The sequence below is a fragment of the Anas acuta genome, chromosome 18, assembly GCF_963932015.1.
Source record: "Anas acuta chromosome 18, bAnaAcu1.1, whole genome shotgun sequence".
NCBI classification, from domain to species: Eukaryota; Metazoa; Chordata; class Aves; order Anseriformes; family Anatidae; genus Anas; species Anas acuta.
The window spans coordinates 9370066-9391166 of NC_088996.1; the positions used below are offsets into that span (position 1 = coordinate 9370066).

General features: G+C 40.2%; 2 protein-coding genes across 3 annotated transcripts in view; one reads left to right on the plus strand and one right to left on the minus strand.

Moving 5' to 3' along the window:
- Window positions 1-1141: 1141 nt before the first annotated feature.
- On the plus strand, window positions 1142-10331 carry ANKRD40 (ankyrin repeat domain 40). Of its 2 annotated transcripts, XM_068654715.1 has the most exons (6): window positions 1142-1436; window positions 3936-4084; window positions 4961-5431; window positions 5994-6175; window positions 7775-7828; window positions 9379-10331. In XM_068654715.1, the coding sequence occupies exons 1-6, from the start codon at window positions 1315-1317 to the stop codon at window positions 9403-9405; spliced, it is 1005 nt and encodes a 334-aa protein (XP_068510816.1). In that variant the 5' UTR covers window positions 1142-1314; the 3' UTR covers window positions 9406-10331. The 2 variants fall into 2 exon arrangements, with proteins under 2 accessions (XP_068510816.1, XP_068510815.1); XM_068654714.1 differs by lacking the exon at window positions 9379-10331 and having other exon boundaries at window positions 1143-1436; window positions 7775-8969.
- Window positions 10332-11022: 691 nt separating this feature from the next.
- Window positions 11023-21101, minus strand: part of ABCC3 (ATP binding cassette subfamily C member 3) — a 48306-nt gene continuing 38227 nt past the window's right edge. Inside the window, exons 21-31 of the mRNA XM_068654711.1 lie at window positions 20529-20682; window positions 19009-19216; window positions 18136-18446; window positions 17201-17400; window positions 16972-17098; window positions 16112-16213; window positions 14947-15093; window positions 13800-13958; window positions 13285-13451; window positions 12078-12272; window positions 11023-11443 (exon numbers count right to left, since the gene is read on the minus strand). Of these exons, the coding sequence (XP_068510812.1) occupies window positions 11335-11443; window positions 12078-12272; window positions 13285-13451; window positions 13800-13958; window positions 14947-15093; window positions 16112-16213; window positions 16972-17098; window positions 17201-17400; window positions 18136-18446; window positions 19009-19216; window positions 20529-20682 (1879 nt within the window). The 3' untranslated portion in view covers window positions 11023-11334. The remainder of the gene's footprint in view (window positions 11444-12077; window positions 12273-13284; window positions 13452-13799; window positions 13959-14946; window positions 15094-16111; window positions 16214-16971; window positions 17099-17200; window positions 17401-18135; window positions 18447-19008; window positions 19217-20528; window positions 20683-21101) is intronic.

Sequence of the window (21101 nt, forward strand, 5' to 3'; positions counted from 1 at the left end):
TTCTTCTAAACTTCGCAATTTTCTAGTAAGGTAATGTGAGAAAAATCTCAAATAATTTTCTTCAGACACGATCTTCTGTGAAGCTATTTTATTCGCAATTGCAATGGCGGGTATCCTGTCAATCAGGAGCACATTTTAGTAAACAAATCCTAACCTTTTATTCCCTATTACCCGATGCTTGATCACCTCCCCTGTTTCCTCATTGTCTGAGTACTACAGGTTCACAAGCTACTCAATGCTCCTTTATACCACATATGTATATATTTTTTTTTTCAACCCTTTAATTTCTCCTTTCTTATGTTTTGAGAACTTGTGATCTTTGTTTTACTGTTCTCACGCTGCTCATCCTGTTTTTCTCAAGCTTCTACCTTATTTTGGAACAGTGAAGCCTTCTGCTGTCCACTTATCTACTTAGCATTTCTCCTTATTATGACTATACAACTACCTTGGAATACAGAAAATTAGTTCTCTACTGCAAAAACACAACTTTGTTTCTCACAATAACAACCCATTTGAACAGTTGGAAACACCTCATTTAAATCAATGCAACACAACTGGTATGAATCCTATGTCTTAATATTCTCCAGCCTGGGCTTGTCGGACGGATGGGAGGTGGGTGTTTGCTTCAGAAAAAGGGAGCAGAATTGGGCTGTTTCTTTTGGGCTAGTTTCTTTTTATCACTCCAATTGCATTCAGACACCAAAGAGAGAGAGTAGCTACCAAATGGGGGTCCTCGTCCTCATGATTCCTGCAGGTGTCCCTGCATGGAGAAGTGGCCAGGGTTCTGGCTAAATGCAAGCCTGGAGCCTGGAGTTATTGTTTTGACTCTTTAGAATCGTGATTTATTATTATTATTATATATTTTTTAAAATAGTTCTGCTGACTCCTGAAGCTTGCCTTAGGACAAATCGAGAACAATCAGAAATGGCTTTTCAAAACGAATACTGTTACCAACAGGTAACCTTTCACATTGATTTACAGGTAGACTTTAGGGATTGAAGGATTCTCACAGACAAAGCAAACTCCCTAGAAAAAGCCAACTTCACAATTTGGGAGCCCACAAGAGCAAAAAGGCCAAGAGTTGGCGGCCCAGCGGGCAGGGCTGCGAGTAGGAACTAAAGCTCCAGGCCGGGGTTGTCACAGAGAATAGCGTCCCCCAGCAGAGTTTGGGGATCGGGGCGGCTCGGGGCGCCCTAAAGCCGGCCGGGGGGGGCGACACCCTTCGCAGGGAGCCGGGGCCCGGCCGGGGGATGGCTCTCGGAGCTCGGGGGGGGCCGTAGCGGCCGGGGGGAAGCCGCCGAGGGGCCGGCCGCCATGGAGACGAAGGAGCTGCAGGAGCGGCTGCGGGAGGCGGCGGCTCTGGGGGACACCGAGGAGGTGGGGAGGCTGCTGGGGCTCGGCGTGGACCCCAACTCCCAGAACGAAGTCAACGGCTGGTGAGGGGCGCGGGGGGCTGCGGGGACATCGCTGCTGCTCGGCGAGGGGCTAGGGGGAAATGAAAATATCAGCCCCTCGCCGGGCGCTCCCCTGGGGGGGTGTTAGAAGAGAGGAAAGGGTCAGGGAGGTGTCGTTGTTGGAAAAGTGTCAGGAAGGAGGCTGTGGGTGTTGAAAACCCCAGGTGGAAACCAGCTGCTTTGCATGCCTGGGTGCCTCTTCAGGTCATTGTTCTCCAGTTTTTTTGGAGAATGTAAGGCAACAGAGCAAAGTAGCCATCAGAAAGTGAACTTCAGCTTGCCAGCAAGCGTTGCGTTATAACCAGGCTTGTTTTATTAACTTCTAAACCAGATTTGAAGAATGCTTTCCATTTTACGTGGGAAGTTGCTGGCTGTTTCAGTGACACACAAACTCTTCAGCTGACAACCCTAAACCCGAGACTTTACTGCAGTGTCCTGTCCCGACACTTGTAGGTTTGGGACTGCATCTCAGACCCTTTGGCATAGGAAACAGGATGCGCTCAGGCATTTGCAGAGGCTGTTTTCCTGAAGTTAATTCAGGCTGTAATTTCCCTGCTGCGTTGTGCTTGAACTTCTAATTAAAAAAAAAAAAAAAAAAAAAGGAAGAACAAAATTAAGAAAGCAGCTGGAGTTTTACCGGCAAAAGCCTGACCAGTAACTTTGAGAAATGTGGGACACTGACAGCTTTCAAAGTGTGAGGATTAAAACTGGAGCTTGTAAAAATCAGTGATTCCTAACACTGAATCAGTGTGGTGTGTAGGATAAGCAGCTGCTTGTGGTCAAAATTAGTTTGTATCTAAAACCGTCACTTAGCAAAGAAATCTGACATAAGTATTTTTAAAAATAACGATCTGGTCATTTTTAACTGTGACAACAAATGGAAGTTTGCTGTTATTGAAGCCTGCTTGTTGAATTTAAGTTTTCCCAGTGAGCCTCTCAGTATGCCTGATGCAAAGGTGGTGCTGGGGCTGAGGGTGGGTATTACCCCTCTGTGTGAGACCGTACAAAATGCTCAGGGTGGATTCCAACATGAGGCCAGGGTTGTTGAGGCTTACGGACCTTCCAAACAAACTACACATGCACATGTTGTACATGTGCAAGGTCCCACACAAATCCTGGGGACTTAACATACAGAAACAGCTTATAATCCTCACTGGAGGGTCATCACGTGAGCAGTAAAAGCAAATATTGGCACATACTGTGCACTTTCTCCCACCACTTTGCTCCAAAGGAGTTTATGACTCAGCAGTGTGCCACTTCTGAATTTATGGAAACTATTCACACTTAAGGAAATATTTGTGAGAGGTCCAGAAAGCACCACACAGCAAAACCACCCTAACCAGGTCTGAATTTCTTGAAGCTTGTCTCAGATGTTGTGGGAAGTTAGGAATACTTTCTGCTAACAAAATTATTTTATCCCATTTTAAAATGTTACTTCCTATCTGAAATACACAGCCCAACCATGGAGATGGAGTACAGGATTCTATAATATTGTTAGCAGTGTCAGCTGCAAAAGAATTGGCAACACAGTTCCTAGGATCGTCTGTGAAGAAAAAAATGTGTACACATATACTGACACTTATGACACTTCAATTAGACTTAATTCTACATAACAACACTTGCTGCAGTGACTAGTGCCATTACCTTTAATTCAAAGATACTTTCTGTCATCAAGGTGCATTAATTTTAGTAAGAAGAAATTGTAGAAATAAGCTTTTTGTTTTGGGTAAGTCAGGCTTAAATCAGAATACATAACAATGAACAGGGTTTTGCAAGTTATTTTGTCCTTTCATGGTTTTGTCTAGCCTGTACCCCTCCAATAGATCAGTCTTTATTTTCTCCCTTACATCCTTTTATACATGAAAACTTAAAAGAACAGAATTTTATATACCAAGTTGGATGTTATTGGTCAAGACGCAACTGCAGTATATTGACCGTTTCTTTCATGAAGAAAAAAAAAATTGAAATTGACTTTCAATTGAAAGGTTTTTCCATTATGTCATTTAGTTCTGCTGTATTTTATTTGATTCTTAAAAAAAACAAGCACCTTGGAGAATGGTTGTGTTCATTTTTTCTAGAAGAGTTTCCTTCAACTAGAGCTAGAACATTAAAAGGTAAAAACTAGAGAAAGGTAATACATGACTAGAACCTAAGATAAGGAAAAATGGTAAGACTGTACGGCAGGTTATATTATAATGTGTAAGTCTACGAAGTCTATAGTACTATGGCTAAGGATGTCTTGAACTTTAAAAATACTGCTGTGGTAACTTGGTATCACGAGCGTTAGAGCAAAGGAAAACTACATCAGCAGGTGTCACTGCAGGCTCCAAAACCAGTGCGAATTTGCAAGGGGCATTGCTATTAAAACTGCTTTTATGTTAGACATGCATTAGATCTTGTTCTAATATGCAGCAAGAATGAGTGGAAATCAGTCTGCTGTAATTTAGTATTTCAAACAGTGTTAACATCTTCCATGTGCAGGACTTGTTTGCACTGGGCATGCAAACGGAACCATGCTCCAGTGGTGGCTTACCTGCTGCACTCTGGTGCCGACAAGGAGATCCTCACCAAGAAAGGAGAAAGGCCGGTCCAATTAACGTCAAAGAGGGAAATCAGGAAGATGCTGGGAGGTAAATCTATTGCCTATGGGATACGTGCTCTTTAAAGATGATGGGAGGAGGCAGTGCAAAGCACTTATGTTCCAGTGTTATTTTGCATTGCCAAATACCATGTTAAGTTTTCATAATAACTGTGGCTTGATCTCTAGGGTGTTTGCTTAGTGAGAAACCAAAGTTTAAGAAAGGATTACCAACAAATTCCACACCCAGCTAGCCAAGTCTTTTTCCTTTCATACTGAGAAACTGTAAAAGCTATTTTTTTTTAAAAATGCCATGATTAAATCAGTCACAGATAGATGCAGATTCAATTTTCAAAAGGAGAACAGGGGAAAATATCTCAAATTTGTATGAAACCCTTACAGCGTATGAGCAATAAGTAATTTTCCTGTTATTCTATGGAGTTTAGACACTGTTCAATAAATTGAAAATTAGCAGCCTGAAGAAACAGCTCATTAAAGCATATTGCAAGAGCATTTTTGTTGCATTTTGTAACTGCTGGAGTGGAGTAGGCTTTGCTGCAAGAAGTGATAAGTAATTTGAAATATGGTTGATTAGCAACCTTTCTCTTCCACTTTGTATTCCTTTGTCTTTGTTTTCATTATTGTCTCCCAGCTGTTGAATTGCTAATGTTTCAGTTCTCCCAGGACTGTGTGTTCTTTTCCCTTTATCCCCTGCCTTAATATCAAACATTATATTACCCTTTGTTTTTCATTGCCTTATACATTATGAAGATGATAGCATTATACCACTAGAGACCATGTAACAATGTGCTGGCTACAGATTAAAAATAAATAAAGGCTTAAAAAAAGGCAGTATTTAGAAGGAAATAGCACCCCCAGAATTATTTGTATTGGATTCTTGGATAATGTTGTTTTGTTTGTTTTACAGTGGAAGATGATGAACTCCCAGAGCTAAAAAACGATTCGGAACTGCCAATCATCCCTAATTACCTGGCTAACCCACCTTTCCCTTACGTTTATAATACCATGAGTAACAATATTCCAGATCCCTCTGTGAATGGGAGTATCTCGTGTGCAGAATTGCAAGATCCTGACTCTTCTCCCTTACCCGAGACATGCACACAGGCATCAGTACAGCAGGAGAATGCTGCTCCTGAGGCAGCAGGCAGTAAGGGAGCTGCACCATCTTTGCCCGGAGGCTGCGCCGTACCACGATGCTCAAATCCTGCCGTGCAGAATGGCCCCGTTTACCAGACACCTGCATCTTGGAGCAGAAGTCCTCCTTCGCCAGTTGGATCGAAACAGCCTGGACCTCAGCTAGGGAACGGCCCCTGCACGGGGCCTGTTCCAACATTTCAGCCGGTTTTCTTCACAGGAGCTTTTCCACTTAATATGCAAGGTAACAGTAAAAGCCTTTCTTCTCACCTTTTCTTAGAAATTTTCTCACCTCGGACAGTGCAAATGGACTAGTCAGCGTTACATGTACTCACAGTACTTCTAGAGGCTTTCAAGTTCTTGTGCATTAGGCATCCAGGAAACATTTGAAGGGAATTTAAGAGGCAGATATGCTGTTTTTGCTGGAACTGTTATTAAAATATTGATGAAAACATTTGCTGTTTGTCTCAAATGCTATGAAAGCCTACAGAAACTAGGGTAATCTACTTCTCTAAATGACATACCCTTCACATAAAGAATGTATGTAACCAGTCAGCTGGAGAGAATCTCGGCTGGCTCAATCTGCAGAAAGACCTGAGTATTGAGATGATCTATCATTTCTGTGGGTAAATATTGCCCGCCCAAGCAGGGATATTGTCCAGTAGTTTGCTTTTTGGGGATTCTTATATTATTACAAATGATAAAAAAAAAAAAAACATGGCTAATAGAATGTAGAAATATTTAGTACATTTTTTTTCAGTTCTTTTACACATCTGCCTATGAATGTACCTTTTTATTTTGAATAGAACTGGTGCTTAAAGTTAGAATACAAAATCCTAGTCTTAAAGAAAATGACTTCATTGAAATTGAACTGGACAGACAAGAACTGACCTATAAGGAACTGCTCCGAGTGAGTTGCCGTGAGCTGGGTGTTAACCCTGAACACGTACAGAAGATCAGAAAATTACCAAATACAATGCTAAGAAAGGTAAGAACTCTTAATTTTGAATGTAGTAACTTATAAAAAAGATTTTTAGGTTACCATCAAAAGTAGTAGTTCATTTATCACCTGCATTATGCACGTGTTGCAAAAAGTTGACTAGTTTGTAGCAATGCTCACTGTCTTAGAGACTAAAACACTGAAGAGGAGGAGTTAGGTGGTTAGTTGCGTCTGTTAGTGCGTGTTTCACCAATGACCCATGCACTCAAACAGCACTGTAGTGTTTTTATAGTGTTCTAGATTCCTTCAGACTTCCTAATGGTCTGGCCAAAGTTCCATAACAGTCAACTGCAATGTTTGCAGAAGGCATGCGTAAAACAGTCACCAATTTTTATTATTACTATTTATATTCTAAGTGTTTCATGATTGGTCACTTTGAACTGGGCAACTAAAAACTCCCTTTAACTTTCAGCACTTAGTAGTGGTTTGTCTTCCTATTAAAAAGTTCTTAAGTTTCTTTATTGTTTCCTTCCATAAACACTCAGTATTGAGCCCTATTTATATCTGATTTCTCCACTACATACTACAGTGCAAAACCATGCTACTGTGACTTGTTAGCAGTGTTTAATGGGCCTGTAGCACTTAACTGAGTTTTTCTAGTTCAATAAGGACTGTACACAGTCCTTTTTTAAAACTATTTAAGAAATATTCTGAGTGCAGGTCTTTGAATGTAACTTTTTTCGGTTCTGTGACATTTACCTGTTCAGCAGACAGAAAATGGACCTGCTGACCTGTTCTACTGATTAATGGTTCACCTCTCTTTCACTCTCAAATGCCTCTACAGCATTGTTAGCTTCAGTCGTGGAGCTAATCTGATCAATACTGGATTAACAGACTCCAGTGTACTGCATCTTCACCGAGTACAAGATGACTTATTATTTATTAGTCAAAAAATGGAAAAGGAAAAAAAAAAGACTTAAGCAATTCTATCACTTAGCAACTTAGGTTGCTGTTGAAGGGAGTACCTCCAGCTCTTGTTACTTCAGACTGTCTTGGTAGGATTGCAGGACACTTACTGATCCTTGTGCTGACACAAATTTGATTCTACTGAATGCTGTCTAGCAGCAGAGTACTGCTGCAGAGGCGATCAGAGCTCGAGCTGCACTGGGGGAGGGTGTCTTCCGTCGGTCTCTAAAGACGCTGCTGAAGCCAGCTCAAGGATGGTGTTGGTGGGCTGCTCTAGAGGAAGCTGTGTGCAGGTCCTTCTTGAGTGGATGCAAGAAATCAATTCATAACCTTCTAAGAGTTACCAAAAGGGGGAAGAATGGGGGTTGAGGTGGAGATCAGCAGCATATACTCAAGGAATATGGCATGCAGTAGATCTTAGAAGCACAATTCCATTTATCACTTGCACTCCCTGTCACAGTGTTGCACTCCTTCTACAAACAGACATAGGCAAATAGCTGAATTGGATCCCAGAACAAATATAAGATGCAGCAGGATGTCTGCTTTCCAGTTTACTGTAAAGAACTGTCATATGTAGGGATAAATACATACTTTGTTTTAGTATAAGCCTACTATTTAATTTACTTCTGCTAAATTGAACATACAGTTTATCACCTAACAACTGACTGTATTTATTTAAAGGACAAAGATGTTGCAAGGCTACAGGATTTCCAAGAACTGGAGCTTGTTCTAACAGTAAGCGACAAAAACTTCCTTTTCAGAGTCCCAACACTTTCTGAACGGAGTGGTTATAACAAGAAGGCATCAGAACTGACATACTAATTGTTTAAAGAATAAAACAAAATATTTGTATCTCTCATTTTAAAATAATATTTGAAATACAGTATCTATAAGGGCTAATGATGTGAAAAAAAATCTATTTTGTTAACGTTGAAATAAACTAAAGATGTTATGCACAGTTACAGCCTCTAGTTAATCTAAGAGTAATTAGTCTGATATGAAAGTAGGTTATGCAAATTATGCAAAGGAAGTATTGGTAACAATACCTGTTAATGCAACACTTTTCCTTACAAAAAAAAAAAAAGATAATCTTGAAATACTGTAGAGGTAGCAGCTCTCAGGGAAAGGCTTACCTTAAACTGTTCTAATAATTTGCTATAAAATAGCAGAGGTACTCATGCTAAAAAACCTGCCACGAAACCCATTTAATATTTGTACCGAGTCCATTACCATTAACACTCACTTTCTAAATCATTTATTTTTAGTCAGATCATATTTAGAAGGAAAAAAACAGGAGGGTTTAAATCTGTGGAAGAAGCACAAAACTATGTCTAGTTTAAATACTATTAAGTGACTTATTACCTGTGATTTCTTAATACCTGTTTACACCTTTCCCTATTTCTCAGGTTGAAACAAAAAGTGACCGTGATTATCCAAATCATAAATGTGCTCTCAACCAAAATCATAGATCCATTTTATTGTTGTCTGTCAATATATGGTATTGACATGTGCAATTTAAAATACTATTTTTGTTACTGTATTGAAAATACATTTCTCCAATGCTGCTTTTATGTTCCCCTTTGGAAGCACAAGAATTGTAATTTTATTGACTTCTTACACCTACATTCCTGAGAAAAATCATGTATTGAAACTTTAAAAGTTGCCTGTGTAAGAAGAAACTAATGAAATGCCCAGGGTTTTCTGAGCTAGTATTAAAATCTTGATGTTCCTATGCAATGTGCTATTTTTTTTTTAATGACTTGTGTTTATCCATATTGCTTACTGAAAAAAACACTATTCTTGTTCCATAAAATTCAAAATCAGACTGCTGTGATATGAAATTCTGATATAAATAAATTGAAAAGTATTTAAAACAGCGAGCTGGATTTTATCTAACTTTTTAGGATTTTAATATTTACTCAGTCATCTGCATTTGAGGTAGAGTTGTATTTTGATAGCATAACTGTAAAGTATGTACTAAGAATTAGATAAAATAACTAAAGTACTCGATATAAACAGGCAGACAGATGATACCAAACTGAATTTCCCACAGCTTGTCTTCCCTCTTCCCTCCCTGCCCCTCCAGTTTCTTTGGAAACTACAGCACCAAAGGACTTTGTTTTTGTGTTGTCTGATAGAGTTTACAGCTCAAATTAGCTGTACATTGCACATGGACCTGTGAAATGGGTCTTACAGCAGTAGCCTGCAGAGAAGGGACCCACCCAAACTAGCTGGAGGAAGTGCTGAGCTGAAAACCCTCTAAACTCTTACCACTCTTCTCACAGAAGATGACTCCCTCTGACTGGCGTTAGGTGTCCTCCACAGCCTTTTCTCCTTTCTCGGAGACAGGGACAGGAACAGAAGCCGCTCTTCCCCGGCAGTCAGAGCTGTCGCCTGTATTACAGCTAAGACAATAGGAACTGGTACCCAGGTTTGCCCACGCTCTCCCATCCCGTGAATAGTCCTCTGGGCGGTGGGAAGCAGCTTCAGCAGGAGTGAGTGAGCACACAAGGGGGAGCCCTCTCCCTATCTGCTGTGTAGGCAGATGCCCAGCACTCACCTGAAAGCACAGAGCCGTGCAAACACCCAAATTTCCTGCATCAATTACCTAGATTGAAGCTCGGTCTCCTAAGGACAATAGCAAAACATTCTGTCACCACAAAATAGCCTCTTGTGAAGGCATTAGAGGTCAAATGTGGTCTGAGTCATCGGCAATATTGATTTCTTATACTAAAATGCTGGTGGTATATTACCTTCTGTATAATGGAATAATAAAGTTCTTGTTCCTCATGTCATGCCTTGTCTATTGCGTTGTCCCTGGCACACAGAACAGCCATGGTTTATGCACCGGCTCTCTAAATGCCAGCTAAATCCATAAAGGTACCGAGCTGTTGTGGATTAACTAGTTAAAAGTAATGGAGTAAAGCTCAGCTGTTAGGCTGATTGCCTTCATTGTTACACTAATAATCTTGTGCAGATGCTGATAGATAACTATGCATTCAGAAGAATATTTTTATACATTATGCAGTTTATACACAGAAGATACTATTAACACTCCTAACTTAATCTGATAAGTGTATAACCATTACATTACTGTATATGATAAATAATTCATTACTTTGTGCATTGCTATGTGAAATGTTAATTTCAAATGAATGCTTGGCTGCAGATTTCTTGTTTCAGTTTAAGAAGTATCGTTTGTAACAATTAATAAATGATTATTTTTTGTCTTCTCAAAGTTTTTTTTTTGGAACTTTACTTACAGAAAAACATAACTTCTTCTTGCCAGGTAGTTTTCCATAGTGCTTCCTACAACACCTAGGAAGTGAACAACTAAAGCAAAGGATATTCTGTCAGGTTCTAGAAGCACATACTGCTTAAACACAATACTCCCCATAATTTGAGGAGGTTTCTCTATCAAAAATAAGGTAGATACTTCTGTATAACAAATAACATTATTTCAGGTGATAAGTGTTGAAAGAGTGAAATAATATCTACGCAGAATGCATGTTCAGCTTAAGCTGAGGCTTACTCATGGCAACTTCATACAGGAGAGGTAGAACAAAATGGCAATACTTGCGTGCTTATCATGTCCCTGCAGGCTGGGCTCTAATAACCTGGCAGAAATTGCATAATTATTTACATTAAGCCATATCTGTAGCTTTAGTTTTAAATACAACTTAAGGGTTATGAATAATTTGAAGAAGAATTTTATAATCCTCAAGTTTCACTAGGTAGGGATATCAAAGGTCCTGGGATAACTCACAGACTTGAAGCTGACGTGTTCAGCTCTATTCTCCTGCAATGAGCAGCTTGGAACCACTCAGAAACTAAATGTTCCTTCACTGTTTTTTCAAGCTGAGCCACTGGGTCTGTCTTTCCACTTCAAAACCAATGAACCCTTATACATAAGACACAAAACAGGTGTATTTTGTACCATGAATATAATTTACTAATTATAAACCAGAATACAGTACATATTGCCTTGTGATACATACATTTCCTTGGCAGAGTGCTTGGCATTCTTTGGGAAAGAAGCATATAATAAAATATTTTATAGAAAATATTTAAAAATATAAAATTCACTTTCTGGTCCTTATAATTGTAAAATACTTTGTTAATATATCACAAGTCCACTACAAAAACTTTTGTAAATTACAGTACATTCACAAGTCACTTTTGTGGCAAGTCAGTTACAAAAAAAAAATAACCAAAAAAACCCTCAACAAGGGGTCATCTTCTCACGCTAGTCCAGCATCTTTAGCCATACTGTAGAAAATACCCTTTGATGCTATAAGGTTTGCAGGTGTATCAAATTCAGCTATGGTTCCGTTGTCTAAAACGAGAATCCTGTGCAAAACAAAAGGTGGCAGTAAAAGATATGTCAGAATTCCTCACAGGAAATGTGATACCCATTTCTATCATAAAGCAAATACTGCTCTAATCTTTCTCTTGACTATTTTGCTCAATTACTTTCACACGCTGAAGCACAACAGATGATAGACATTCTCCCTGAACTGCTGTTTGACTTCAAGAAGTACAGCGCAATCACCATCTCCCAGAAAAAAACTAAATATGGTTCCATTGGTAGCTTTGTAAAACATAGTACTGCAAAGCCATGGAGAGGCTTTGGGGAACGACTTGAAAAAGCTCATTAAGTACAGTAATAGGGTTTGAAATAATTAATACAACAAGTGAAAAGGTTACAGCAGCTGCTGGTTAAAAAATGGATCCCTATGTTTGCTGATAGTGCCATTCATGCAACTGGGTAGTATCTCTTGCACAGCTTTTGTTAATGAATTAGAACTTACGGCAACAGTAGCAAAATAAAGCCCAGATATCCTAGGATTATATGGCTTAAACATCGTTGCTTATGTACTATCTGACAAGAGCACAAGCGTGACTATCTGGAAACAAATCAGACCCTGCTTCACATACCCAGCACACTGGCAAGCCCCAACACATGCACCATTAAGTGTTTTACCTCGTGTAATCCATAATTGTGTTCAGCCTGTGTGCTATTGTCAGCACCGTGCAGTCTTCAAACTGAGTCCTAATTGTCATCTGGATAAGATCATCTGTCTCCAGATCGATAGCTGCCGTTGCTTCATCTAGGATCAGGATTCTCGTCTTGCGAAGTAGCGCCCTTGCGAGACAGACGAGCTGCCTTTGGCCAACACTGCAAACAGAGACAAGGCTTTCACAGAGGCCCCACTGCTCCTTTGCTCTTCATTGTTCAAAAATCTCTTGTTCTGGAGCAGATTACTCATCAGATAAAGTTATGGAACAAGAAAAAAAAAATTATTTATCTAACAGCCCAGCCTGTCAGTCCTCAAGGAAATAAATACACATTGCAGCATTACTCAGCTACTTTCAGCACGTGTTTGTTCACTGACTTTATTATCTAGTTAACCCAGTACTTAGAGAGCCACCAAATGTCCCCTTTCAGTCATTACATCAAAAGTCAGGGAAATTAATAATTATAATGCTTCTGTCCGAGTTTTCAGAAACACGCACAGGTGTAACACTGGACATACACAAACTTTAAAAAAAAAAAAAGTTCTGAGGCTGCAAGTCCTTTCTACCATCAAAGAAAATAACTAGGCAGCCCACAATACCCCCCTACAGCTCCCCAGACACTGCCTTCAAGTGTCTCTGCGGGACAAGGAAGGAGCTGAACGTCCATCACACACAACCTGGTTACACTGTGGTCTCAGAAGTCAATACAACATATCCAAGCATTATGTTTTATCATACAATTCACATCTTTCTTTGTGGATTTCCCAAAATAATAACAGCAAACAGCCATTGCTGAAGTGTCAGTATAGGCAGAGGACTCTTACTCGGCACAACAGTTACATGTTACGGCAGCATTTCCCTTCCTACCAAACCATGGATAAGGGATTGCCTATTGATAACACCCTGACATCCTGCAATTTCTTTCTATACTGATAAGACAAGATTTTGGTTTGGGAGAAATTCTTCCCAGTAGCCAAAGAGAATCAGATAATTCCTGGAAGAGGCAGAAGAGCAATAACATGTTTGAGCCTTACTGGTTTTCTTGGAACAGGAATTGGTGGCCAAGTACTTTAGGACACAACAAATTACAGTGTAAACTTGTGCTCAAGTGTTACTCACTGTTAGAGCTGAATGAAAGCTTAGTGTATATTTCTAATCCAAACATTCCTTACCTAAGATTTTCTCCACCTTCTGAGCATTCGTATTCCAACATGGATGGCTGACTGCTGACAAACCTCTTCAAATGAGACAGTTCAAGAGCTTTCCATATTTCTTCATCTGAATACTTATTAAATGGATCCAGGTTCATCCTCAGTGTTCCAGAAAATAGAACAGGATCCTGGATAGAAAACAAGCTTCCATTAGGCAAGTGCTTTAGCTGTGTTAAGTACAGATATTAATATACAAGTTATTAAGTGTCTATTGCATTGAAGGTGGGCCACCTTCCAGTCCTATCCACTATGAAAATACATCACATTATACACAGACTCTAAAGATATTTTACTCTAAACTCTGTTTTATCACCCACCATCAGCTTGTGAGGTGGCAGGACAGGACCACATAAGGAAATACAATGACTTGTTTGCATGAACCCATTTTTTGAATGCAACAAAGCATTTTCCTCTGTGGTTTAACTACTATTTGTGGTTTGATAACCTTCCTTTATTGTGATGCACAGAAGGTGTACCTGAGGAATAATTGTTAGCCTCGATCGAAGGTCATGGAGGCCGATCTCTGAAATTCTCACACCATCAATTTTAATTTCCCCTTTTGCAGCTTCCAGGATCCTAAAGAGACAGAGTGTCATGGAGGACTTCCCTGCTCCAGTTCTGCCAACAATCCCAATCTACAACAAATTGGAGGATTAACAGCAATGCATATAGTTAAAAACAAAATACTACTACCACCACCAAAACAAAATGCCAAGGTTTCTCTCAGAGGTTTTATACAAGATAGGAATCTAAAAAAAAGAATGTAACCACCCTTCTCTAGAAAACTGTGCCATACATTACAATGTATGTGTTGTCATTCCCATAATTATGTATAAAGGCCTACAATCATCCTACATGAGTTTGGGCAATTAGCTGGAGTACCCATGTTAGGGATTACTTACATTAGCATAACAGACAAGGAGAAAAATTAGATTTTTAGATGGCAATTCAGACTTTATCATAAGCACACATATCAGAACTCCAGAAGGCAATTGTCATTCTATCTGCTTAGTATAAGGATAAAAATGTACTACAAGGCGGTCCTGCTTGAGCAGAGGGTTGAACCAGATGACATCCAGAGATCCTTTCCAACCTCAAACATTCTGTGATAATGCCCTCTCCTATTAATAGCCTATTGACTGGAGGACTTTCCCATGCTAGTTGTTCTGTCAACAGCACACAAAGCCCAGTACTTTCAATGGAAGCATGAAGAGAATCGCCCAGAACAAAGACAATTTCCCGATTAAGAAAGCAAAGAATGTCATTTCCTTCCATGCCAAAAATTTCACAGGCAAAGCCAGATTGTGGAAAAAGCTGGAATTCCTTCTCCCATCTACATCTCCTCAGAAAAGCATTTTTGTCACTGAAATTCTGTCACTTGCAATCACTGGTGCCTCCTACGCGGTAACGCGACGCCAGCCTAACTTTTAAAGTCCAGAAAGACCCACGCAGTCGGTTCTATTGCTTCCTGCCTGGAGGATGCTGCCACAGTCGTTACTGCTGGACATCTTATGTGGTCTGCACTACTGAGGCAGCTGTTCACGTAGCCCCTGTCCTTTATCCGTGGTTGTCACTGGAGGCCCAGAGCAAAGTTACAACAGAGACATGGAGCTGGTTACTCACCTTCTCTCCACCGTGCACTTGGAGGTTTAGATCCTTCAGCACTAGGTCCAGGCCCTTCCTGTACCTCACTGAATAATTCACAAATTCCAGCTCGCCCTTGGATGGCCAGTCTTCTGGGGGACTCTTATCCTCAATTATCCAGGGAGCCTGAAGAACACAGAAATTAGGAACACCTCATACAGGTTAAAAAAATTAATAATTCAAACTCAGACACAAACATTAGCATTTATGGGTTACTAGAAATACATGTATAACTGATAATTGAATTTCTAGTTACAAATTAAAAATAGTTTCTTAAGCATCCACCCATTTTGGCCATTGTTGTGAAGTTTACAGGAAAAAAAATATATCTGAGCATATGAAGTCAAATCCTCACCTGATATAAGTTAACGTTTTTTTTTTTCCATTAACATCAACAGAACACTATCTGTTCCATGCCATCTCAAGGCTCTGGCTTATAATATATATCTCACATCTTGTCTACCTTCTTTTTTTCTTAAAGATCAAATATTTTATCTCCAGAAACTTGCACTGCAGCTCTCCTCAGAGTCTTCATTTCCTAATTCTTAGTCTCCCATATACACAGGGATAACAAAACCCACCATGTCCACAGAGCAGCAGATTTCCCAGCATAGCTCCATCTGCTACCTTTAAAAGTATTTGGCAACAAAAGAAAATGATCGGATGATTTTTCTGGATTAGGCAGTGCAGTGTTCCTGGAGATGTTCTTCTCTCAAGGGAGAGGAGGTCTGATTAAGCTGATTAAATATAAATACTTTTGAAAACATGTGCATAGACTGATAATTGTAGTGCAGCTGTGCTCAGAGGCAGGATCACAGCACTATCTACGCAGGTAGGACGACACATCAAACACTTCAAACCCAATGGGAGCAATATTCTGATGGTGAAAATCATATCTGTTACGCTATAGCCACTCACACTAGCAGAAAATGAGATGCTAAGCACAGACTGCATGATAGCAGCAATAATTCAGAGCTGTGGTAGCATAAATTACATTTCAGAGTGTGACATTTGTTCAGGCTAAACGGTAATACTCTCAGTGGAGGAATTCTCTCTCAAGAGTCTGAAGAAAGACCAGGTAAACATTGCGTGTTAAAATTTCGCCATGCTTGCTAGTGAACATGCTGGACTCTAAGTAGCTGACCTCTGTTTCAGTTTCTGAATACTCTTTTATTCTTTCAACAGCCACAATGTTAGTTTCAAGATCAGAAGTCATTCGGACCATCCAATTCAGAGACAAGGTCACCTGGAGAAGACAAGGAACAAAATATTGTCCACAGAGGAACAACAGCAGATTTTACAACAAAAGTGGATGCTGTTGTTAAGACATGGATTCACACTGATATTACAAATGGAGTAATTACCTTTGCATTGACATTAATACAGATACTGGAACAAGAAGTCCACAGATAACCAGGCATTCATGTGAAGAAGCATGTGTTTGAACAGTGCTTTAATAATTGCCCCCCCCAAAAAGTTGGTGTCAAGTCATTCCCCAAAGTCATGTGTCTCACTTGAAAACTGCTAACAGCAGTCCTGTACACTCATTGTATCTAAAAAGCTTCTGACAAGAGCAAGACCATTAAGTCTGCTGAACTGTTCATAGGTTGGGTGAGTACAGTTTATCTTGCTATTTATGAATCCTGTTGATCTCCCTGTGATTACCCAAACATACAGATGTTCTACGTAGCAGGCAAAACATGGGACACCTTAAGCCCATGCTGCTTAAATGAGCTGTTGTTGGCAGTTGCACCTGACATTCTTGGGCTGCTTGCACGCTGCCACTAGAGATACTGGGGTGCAGCACACTCCCAGTGCTCCCAAAGTGCCCTGAACTCCTACTACATGTGGCATGTGGACTTACTGATGGCCTGTCAGCATTCAGTGTAAATCTCTACTGTTTCCAGATATTCCACAATTCTTTTTTATTATTTTCTTATTAACTCCAACTTAGACAAGTACTTCATTACTGCTAATTTATCAACAGAGGGCTATAACACGTACCTGTAATGCGTAAGATACTGAAAGTCCTACCAAGCCAGCATTCAGACTGTTTTTACCAATCACAGCAAAAAGGGCAGCAAAAAGGACAATACAGTTCCCCACAAACTCAACTCGAATACCCAGCCACCTGGTCAAAAGGCAGACATAAGAAGAACGGTAAATGCTTGCTTGGACCTGTTGTGCAAACACAAAGAACTAAGCAGAAACAAGAAGTTATATTCCTCTATACCTGTTTGATACAATGCCAGGATAGTAACTCTTCTGATTTTCATCCACCTTCAGATCGCTGATGTCTACAAAGGATTTCTGTCTCTTGTAGGCTCTGATGACGCTGGCTCCTGATATTGTTTCTGAGAAGTGCGAGTAGATGGGAGATCTGCTCACAGACTCCAGACGCTTCAGCTGACGGGAGGTAGCTACATAGAATCGCTGCCATTTTTTGGAGAAAGTTGAAGGGTATATGAAATACTTACTCTTTTAATTATCAGCTAAATGATTATTAGGTTAGGGGATTATTAGGTTAAGGATTTAAAAGAGATTTTTAATGATGCACTTAAACCCTTGAAAGTATTCCCTATAATTATTAAGTATTTCAAGTCAAGTTATCTTTGTTTCATTCCAAAATAGAGTTTTGGATGACTGCCATTTCTATATACTGTAAGATGAATTTATCTATGTCACTTTAAATTCAGGTAACATAGCCTAACAAAATGAATGCATTTGTAGGAGCCTCATTTTCCAAGAAAATGAGCATGAATTTGTACCTCCATTATCAGGTCTCTGTTTACATACTAACATATGCTTCATTTTTGCTCAGAAGTCAATAAAATTGATGCTATTTTCAGCATTTAACTCCTCTCCACCTTAACAACTTGTCAGTATGTCAAATACATGCACACTTCAATATATTAAAATGCACTGCAGTTCTATCTCTAACAGTAGTCTTGCTTGTTATTACTTAAAAGCAAAAAAAGTTATGCCATTTTATGACTATGTCCCACAGGAGACACCTCCTTTATTGAGAGAAGTAAATAATGTTTTGCCTACATAAACATAGTTACTTCAAATACTGCAATTTTACCCTAGATTTTTCTTAAAACACAAAAAAACACAAATAATGCAGTAATAGCCACTACGATGGTAGTGAGATATTTTTCTAGTTACCTGAACAAAGAAGTACAGAATTGCAAGTGGAACTATAACCACAGCAAAGAGCGGAGTACTTGCTATAATCACAATCATTGTCGATAAAGAGGTGAAAAATGTTCCAAGGAACATCAAGATGGTCGGTGGGATGACTTCATCAATGACATAGATGTCCTTTGAAAAGCGGTTGATGATTCGGCCGGTTGGAGTGGTGTCATAGAAGGACTGGGGTGTGTGAAGTTTGTTCTCCAGCAGAGCCGTGTGAAGCGTCCGGGCTGCATTAATGCCTCCCATCGCCAGGGTGAAAGAGGAGACGAACACTATGAGGCCTTCCAAGTGAAGAGATGTGTTAACCAGCGAGCATGATGTACTCGATTTGCAGCTCTTTGACTCTCAAGCAGCTTCTGTTGTGCTAGAAGCCTCTTTGCTTTATTACATATTCCAAGTCCACCTCCCTCTTACCATGCACATCAGCACCGTGGCACTGTGGTCACTGCTGCCTTACAGACACGAATATGCCCCATGGATTTCACCGTGCTGTCCACACAAGACAGATGCATAACCATCTTCCCTCTGCAAGCCTCCATGAAGACCTAATGCTACAACTTCACCCCAACCTCTGTCTTTTCTGCACCTGAGTTTTCACAGTCTCACTCCAACTTTTCTCTCCCAGGCTTCCATGTCACCCATGGAAACCCCTCCAAAGGCTTCACAGCACAATCACAAGTGGGGGACCGAGCTCAGACTTTCTGGTTCCAGGTTTCTTTACTTCCCTTGCTTAGGATAAGATTTTGCTGGCAATTTTGGGCCACCAGCAACTAGTACAATGGCTTTCCCATCTAATTCCTCTTTGATAAGTACTAAGACATCATGATTTTTATCTGGTCTTACCTTGCAAGAGGCCCAAGGCAGCATAGACTCCAATTCGCATGGATGTGTTGTGCTGAGTCCCGTTTATCACTGGCTCGTTGGTCCAGTCACTGAGCCACACATTGGCCCCAATCGAAGCAGCATTTTGACAGCAGTATAGGAAGCATATAGCTAAAGAGATGACAGGGCTGACAGCCTTCATGTATTGCCAGAACACTGTTAGCTTTACCTGCAAAATCACACCAAAGCTGGTTTGTACAACTTACAGAATCAGAAGTACAGACAGAAAAAAGAATCCTTCAGCAGAGAAACTGCTGAGTTCAAAACTGCCCAAAATCTAACAGACCGCAGAGGGTCTCCATGTCAGGGGGTAACTTCCTAAACAAGTCAGAAACTTATCTGAAATATTCTTTTCCTCCATTTTGATGAACTGTATTGTATTAGTTTTGTGGGGTTTTATTTTTTAAGACTGCTAGACAGGGCTGGGAAGAGGTTGATCAAATAGCTGCAAAGGATGGGTAACAAGAACAGCAACCAAGACTTTCAGGCAAAAGCAACTTGTCAGGCATATCCAGCTCAGGACTACTTAAAGGGCCTATTCAGGTCCTATTTTAGGCCTCCATTCAGGTGTCTTCACAATAAGTTCTAAGGTAATGCAAAAAAAAAAAAAAAAAAGCAGATAGGCAAAAAGACAGACTAAGGACACAACAATCTCTAAAAAGGCATAAGGAAAAATAATTTAGAGAACAAGTGTTGCTGATTAGGGACTTTAACAGCTAAAATAATCCACAGAAACAGTCAATGAAATGTCTGTGCTATGAAGCATGTACATCAGACAGTAAACAGGACATGCTGAGTGGTAGGACACCTTCTGAAGTGGCTGAAGTGGTAGGAAGGGGCTTTCTTTGACAAGATCACCCTGTTCCTTTTTCATCCACTCCTTCCTGTCCCTGGATTTTATGTCTTTATTCCTATCTTCTCTTTTTCCCTTTTCCTCTCTTTTCTCTCTATTCCTATTTTACTCACTGGCCCTGCTCGTGGAGAGTGCAGCCCATTTTGTACCCATGAGCATAAACTGCTCCTGAGGATGGTGTGGCAGGTTGGCAGGTATCGTTTAGACAGAACAGATCCACTGGCACGCAGCAGGCAGCTGGCTCGTAGAACCCACTGCTGCAGGTCATCAAATACCCAGTGCTGCAGCTGGACTTGCACAGCAGCCAAACAGTTTAAAGACCAACAGTGCTGAAAGCTCTGCAACGCAAAGACAGAGCTGACAGAGTGCAGTGCTATGCAGTATCAGGTGACTGTGGCAGGAGCTGGAAAGAAAAGAATCCCTTCCTAACTACACAGCCTTTGCCAGGTGCAGAACTCCCTGCCAAAAGCCCTAATTTGAAGGATCAGTGGCCACCAGATTAATTCCTAAAACGTGCTGTCATAATTTATACAATGCATTTAGCAGAACTGGATCAAATGTAAAAGTAAAAAAGATATTTTTTCAAGCAGGAAAAAAAGAAAAAGGAAGGGGGAAAATCACACTATACCGTTCCCGTTTCAGTGGTTTCTGCCTGAATAAGTTTCTCGTTAGGATTTTTTCTTGGCAGAGGAGGCTCAGCTGGCTTCTTTTCACATACTCTCCGTTTCGTTGACATTTTGTTGGGACATTCTCCTCCCTCAGAAGATATTACACTAAGTTGCCTAGTCAAAACAATAGAGTCATTAGGAGAAAGAGGGCATATTGTGGCTGTGCTAAAGCAAGAATGGGATGCAGCAGACTGGACTTCCTCCCAGCTCTTTTGCTCTGTTCCCATGCCAGCCTCACTTGCAGATACGGGTGTATGTAGGATCCTCATGCATGTATTCAGTAATGCCAGAACTATAGCTCCTAACAAAGGCTGGACACTTTGATACAGGGCATTAGTCCTCATTGCAAAACAGGCTTTTCAAAGCTAACCCCCGAGTTTTCTCTGTTTTCACATCAACAGTAACTGGAGAGTGTTCCAAGGGTATGGTTATTAAAAAAGTTGCTTTAAGAAGTTAGTTCAATTTGGATTAAAAAGAAGATTGCAGGAACAGTTGTTTGATCTTTGCGTGTTCTTTCACATTTACTTTCAAAA